Genomic DNA, 5,382 nt, shown 5'->3' with positions numbered 1-5,382 from the left:
ATAGCGTAAATGACCTAAAATCTGAGAAATGTTCTAAAATCCTAGAAGCATCCTTAAATCCCAAACATGTCCTAAAATCCTAAACGTGTCCCAAAATCATAGAAACTTCCTGAAATCCAAGAAATGTCAGAAAATCCCAAACATGTCCCAAAATCCTAGAAACATCCTAAAATCCTGAAAATGTCTCAAAATTCGAGGAAATGTCCTAAAATCCTAAACATGTCCCAAAATCATAGACACTTCCTGAAATCTTAGAAATGCTCTAAAATCCCGGAAATCTGAGAAATGACCTAAAATCCTACAAACTTCTTTAAGTTTTCTTAAAATCCTAGAAATGCCCTAAAATCTTTGAAACGTGTGGGGCCCCTGGGATTGGCCCCTGGCCTCCTGTCATTTTGCAAAAGTGGCCCCAAGCTAGTTGCCAGTTGAGTATCCCTGCCATAGACCACACAAAATACACAGTAAAACAGTGTAATACTGCAGTATATACTGTGTATACATGATCTCACGGGAGCACAGCTGACTAAAATAATGGACGTCCTGCCACCTGCTGTCACGTTTTGGCTTTTGCAGTCAGATCCCTCAAACCACATATTTTGACTCGAGATGTGCTCGATGAGTCAGCAAGTTGATTAAACGTTGCTACGCCTGCTAATCTGCACCAGAAAAACTAGTTGGATAAACATATTATTAAAATTATATGTAACGATCATTCACGTTTCCTAAAAAATGACTGTCCTAAAGAACATTAGCCGTGTCCCAGTTCACGGTCTGCATCCTTCGAAGGACGCAGCCTACGCAGTCTACGAGGCGACTCCTCCGGACGCCACATCAACGGTTGTTTTTTTTTTTTGTTTTTTTAAAAAAAGTTATTTCCTTACTTCTACTTGCTGAGTTGTGTGTAGGATAATGTGCAGTGTGTATCACGCAGGACGCAAAGAGTCACACATTTTAGTAGCATTTTAAATTTTATTTGCTTACTGAAAAAAATGTGATTAAGAGTTTAGAAAAGCTTCTTTAATGTCTGCAGTATTTTTGGATCATCGTTAACCTTTTTGATTAAATTGTGCTCATTTTTGACCGTTATCTAAGTGTTTTCTTAATCCCAGCCCTTTTAGACGAGTCAAGCAGTCCACGTTTAAACTTAAATGTCAGTGAAATATTCGTAATGAACGTCCCGGACTCAAAAGAACTCGGTTAAAGGCTCCGTTTTTAGTGAATTTTCTGAACGCTGCTGTTTATGTTTGGACTCACAGCAGCTTCTCATAACTCCATCTGCAATATTTGACCATTACTCTGAAAAACAGTGTGACATGTTTATATCTGACTTAATTTACCAAAAACGTTGACTTTACACCCAAATTTAAACTGGTTTTGACATCTTATGACCTTAAAATCACTGAAATATTGCATACTGGCATCATTTAATATGAATGTGTTGCAATGTTGTTATTAGGCATGTATTTGATTTTCTAAACTATATTAATAGACCTTTAAGTCAAAAATCAAACTGTACTCACCTGTTCCACTGAATACGACCTGATATTTGCATCATTAATTTGTAAATAACTTAATGCACTTTAATAAATTTCACCATTGGTGACAGTTAAGATGTGACACACGGTAAAACATTTAGATATATTCTGATTTGTGCAATGCTTTTTTTAATTTGACAGATTTTTTTTTGAATTTTCAAAAACTCATTTTTTTATTTGCTCAAATCAAATAATGACAAAATACTGTAACACTGTTTTGAACAAAAAAAACAAATAAAATATAAACAAAATCATAAATTATTTAAGGTGAGAATTCACAACCGTCATACCAGAATATAAACATTTAAAGCACCGTTATGCAGAACGCTGTAAAAGCTGTTGTCAGGTTTCAATAAACCTTAAAGTATTTGAAGCTTTTGGTAAACAGCTCGCCACAAAGTTTTCACGTCATTTTTAGGACCAACATGAGCCCTCCGCAGAGAGTCCAACCACTTAGTTTACCCCAGTCAAAACTTGAACAGTTTATGCTTTTTTTCCTCCAATAACACGGAGCCTGTTTGCTGAAGCCTCGGTGGATCCGAACAGCCGACCAGAACAGTCGTCCAAATGCAGGAAAAGCATCATAAACATCTGGCTGCGTTCAAAGAGAGGTCAGTCTGTGCAGAGTCGATGTTTCCAGATGTGAATCAGGTGATCCGTGAACCCGACAGATCGAACAGCGTTCATCACGTTAAAGCGTTTATTATTGTATTCTGTATTCCTCTAAATAAAAAGATCTGCGGAAATCTGCTGCAAAATGTTCAGTGGCTGCGTTTACATGCACAGTAATACTCCTGTTATTCTGAACATGACCATATTTTTAATATTTTTATTCTGGTTGAATTTCCCAAATTATTATTTTTTTCCCCTGAATAGATGTATATTTTTCCGGCGCCTGTTACGCTCGGCCTCTCGCCTGTTTATGGTCAGCTCTGTGTGTTGTGTACAAATCAACGAACCGACAGTTTGCAAAACGGATGCACGTTTTTTTAATCTATCCGATGTAGTGTTGTTTTCTGGATCATTTTGGCTGATTGCAGATGCAGATATTGATTTTATGCACAAACGTTTCCACCTAATTGCAGAGAACATCAAGTCTCTTCTGCAGAGGGATGAACGCGTCTCTGACCCAGCGGCTGCAGATGCAAACATAACATACGAGACTTTTTTAAAATGTACTAATTCATAGGGCAAAGCAATTCTTTATCTTACGTTACATGTAAAGCATATTAATTCTCATTTAACCGATTTCGAACAAAACTGTAAAACTCGTCTCACTTTAACAGACGATGAGAGTCAAAATCTGACTTGTTTCAACTAACTACAGTTGTATTATTAAAGCGGCGTCTTTCTGGCCTGTCAAATCTGCAGAAAAATTCATTTTGGGCCAATGCTGATAATTCATTTTTAAGCAGTTATGTGCCGATACTGAGGACATGCCAATATTATTGCGCGTCCTTAATTTGCAAGGGTTGGAGAAGCATGGCCCTGAAGCTGCGTTAGCACGGTCAAAATGTGTGCCACCTGTCGAAAAGTTACAAATAATCCTATTTTGATGCAAAAAAGGAAAAACGGCAAAAGCGGCTCTTTCAGAATAAACCTGAATATTTTGTGCATGTAAAGAGTCACTAGGCGGGTTTCCATAACAGATTTGAGTGATATTTTCCAAATGTGGATAAAACACAATGTGGAGCTGACTGTGTTTCCACTGTGTGATGTTGTACGACTTCTCCTCAGGCGATAACATCCCAGTAACCATGGCGATGGATGTTCAAAACGTCAGCAGCACTGCAGTTTGCACCAATGTGGCTTTTTGGAATTGCTTGAAATATCACCTCTTCTGAGCGTAGAAACTTTTTTGCGATAAATGGGGGTTTTTATTGAAATTGACGTGTTTCCATCAAGCGTATTTAATATTCACAATGTCAATTTTTGCAATATGAGGCTTAATGGAAACCCGCCTACGCAGGGTGCATTTTTGTCTGTTTCATAGCGACTTAAATAAACCAAGAAACTGAAAAAATGAATAGTGTTCAGACTTTTTTCTGCCTGCTACACACAGCAGCAACAGTCTCACACAGCGCTCACGATAATAAACGATTTCTGACCCTTTCGCACTTTGTGCAGCTTTCCTGCAAACTCATCACTGCAATTCTTTTCTCATACGCGATCATCTTTTTCTGAAGGACCTTCGTCAGAGCTTTCAGGGACAAGAGTTTGGCTTTCATCCTCCGCGTCTGCTGACACTTTAACTTCAGCTTCTTGCGAGCTAAGACAAGCTTGTGCCGCAGTGCGTTTTCTTTCGTTTTGAGCGTTATGGTTGACATGGACACCAGGTCAACCTGCACCGTGTTGTCTTTGCGCTGAGGTGTTGACGGAGACTCAGAAACAGGCTGATCCTCGGTGTTTTCGTTCTGCTGGGGTGTTGAGGGAGACTCGGAGACGACCTGATCCTGTGCTGCGTTTTCGTCACGTGTCACGGCTGAGGGAGAAACGCTGTAGTTGTGAATGGTGCGCACGTTGATTCTCTTTTTCGTGAAGCCGCACGTGGCGAGGTAGTCGTGATCGTGCATAACTCTTTCAGGCTCTGCTCTCGTGTTATACTCGACTACGCCGTCAGCAGCAGCGGCCTGGACGTTTCTGATGACGATGTCATTTTTGGGTTCAGGATCTCCGTTGTCGGGGATGATGACGGCCTTACGATCCCACACAGACAGCAAATGTGCGACCGTTCCCGGCGTCTTGTAAGGCTGGATGAGATAACTGGGGAGCGGACATGGCGTGACAAAGGGGATAGCTATCTTGCCCTTCGTGGCCCTGGTGAGTTGCTTCTTTCTCATCAGATGTGGTGGGAAGGTAAAAATGTTCGGCACGGCGAAGTTCTTCAGCCTCCTCTTTCCCTGAGAGAAAATAAAGAAAGCAGGCTGATGTGATACATATCAAAGGATGTTTTCCCCCTTTACACCTATGATAGTCAACTTAAAGCCTGCGGGCCAAATCTGGCCCCCGAAAAGGTGCTGAGTGCCCCCCAATCATTTTCTAATTCACAATTAAAATAAAGTGACTCACACTGGGAATCGATTTTGTACTTTTAGGATGCATAAAGTGCCTGAGTGCATAAAACAGCACCAAGATAGAGCTTATTAATTAAGAAAGAAAAAACATGTCTGTGAAGGGTCTCCTGACAAAAGTAGCAAAGCCCATAAAGTCCTAAAATTTTGTCTGAAAATTCTAAAAATGTAAGAAAATCCTTGACCTTCTAAAATCTTTAAAAGAAAGAAAATAAAAATATATATCTCTGTTCAGTTATGCATTGCACCTCTCGCAGTGCAGAGCGTACTTTGGGCACAGATGGAGCAGCAGAACGTCAGCAGCAGTGAAAAAAACGTAACCGTTCATTCTGTTGGGTCTAAGTTTGCTTTCACTTGCAGCAGCTGCTCCTCTCATCCATCAATCAGATCTAAATCATCAACTCAACAAATCAATTATGAACCCCGTCAGTCAAAATCCTCAAACTGCTGCTGAGAGAAAAAAACAGTTTGTTTTGGTACATTTTGAAGATTTTCTTTGTAATTCGAGCACAATAATGTATACAATCACCTTCGAGTCAAGGTAGAAGTGATGCTCCTCAAAGTGATTACTACACAGACGGGACGATGTCGTCGGGTACCAGTTCTTCCTCCTCACGTTCGCCAGCCATTTCTTCAGCCTGTCAGGGTCACTTAAAGGAAATCTGTTTGGGGAAAAAAATGTGTTTACTGTGTATTTTTTAAAAGTTACACGAACACAGTGCCACAGCCGCAAAGAAAATATTAAATGTTTATTTATTTACGACGCTTTCAAACCT

General features: G+C 40.0%; 1 protein-coding gene across 1 annotated transcript; it reads right to left on the bottom strand.

Moving 5' to 3' along the window:
- Positions 1-1,784: 1,784 nt before the first annotated feature.
- On the bottom strand, positions 1,785-5,268 carry LOC121940465 (the record flags this gene model as incomplete). Its single annotated transcript, XM_042483238.1, has 2 exons — positions 1,785-4,435; positions 5,136-5,268. Coding segments are annotated over 2 exons (949 nt in total), but the record flags the coding sequence as incomplete, so codon positions are not given.
- Between the last annotated feature and the right edge of the window lie 114 nt (positions 5,269-5,382).

Source organism: Plectropomus leopardus, unplaced genomic scaffold, assembly GCF_008729295.1.
Source record: "Plectropomus leopardus isolate mb unplaced genomic scaffold, YSFRI_Pleo_2.0 unplaced_scaffold8762, whole genome shotgun sequence".
Lineage (NCBI taxonomy): Eukaryota > Metazoa > Chordata > Actinopteri > Perciformes > Serranidae > Plectropomus > Plectropomus leopardus.
This window is presented reverse-complemented; position numbering and strand designations above follow the sequence as displayed.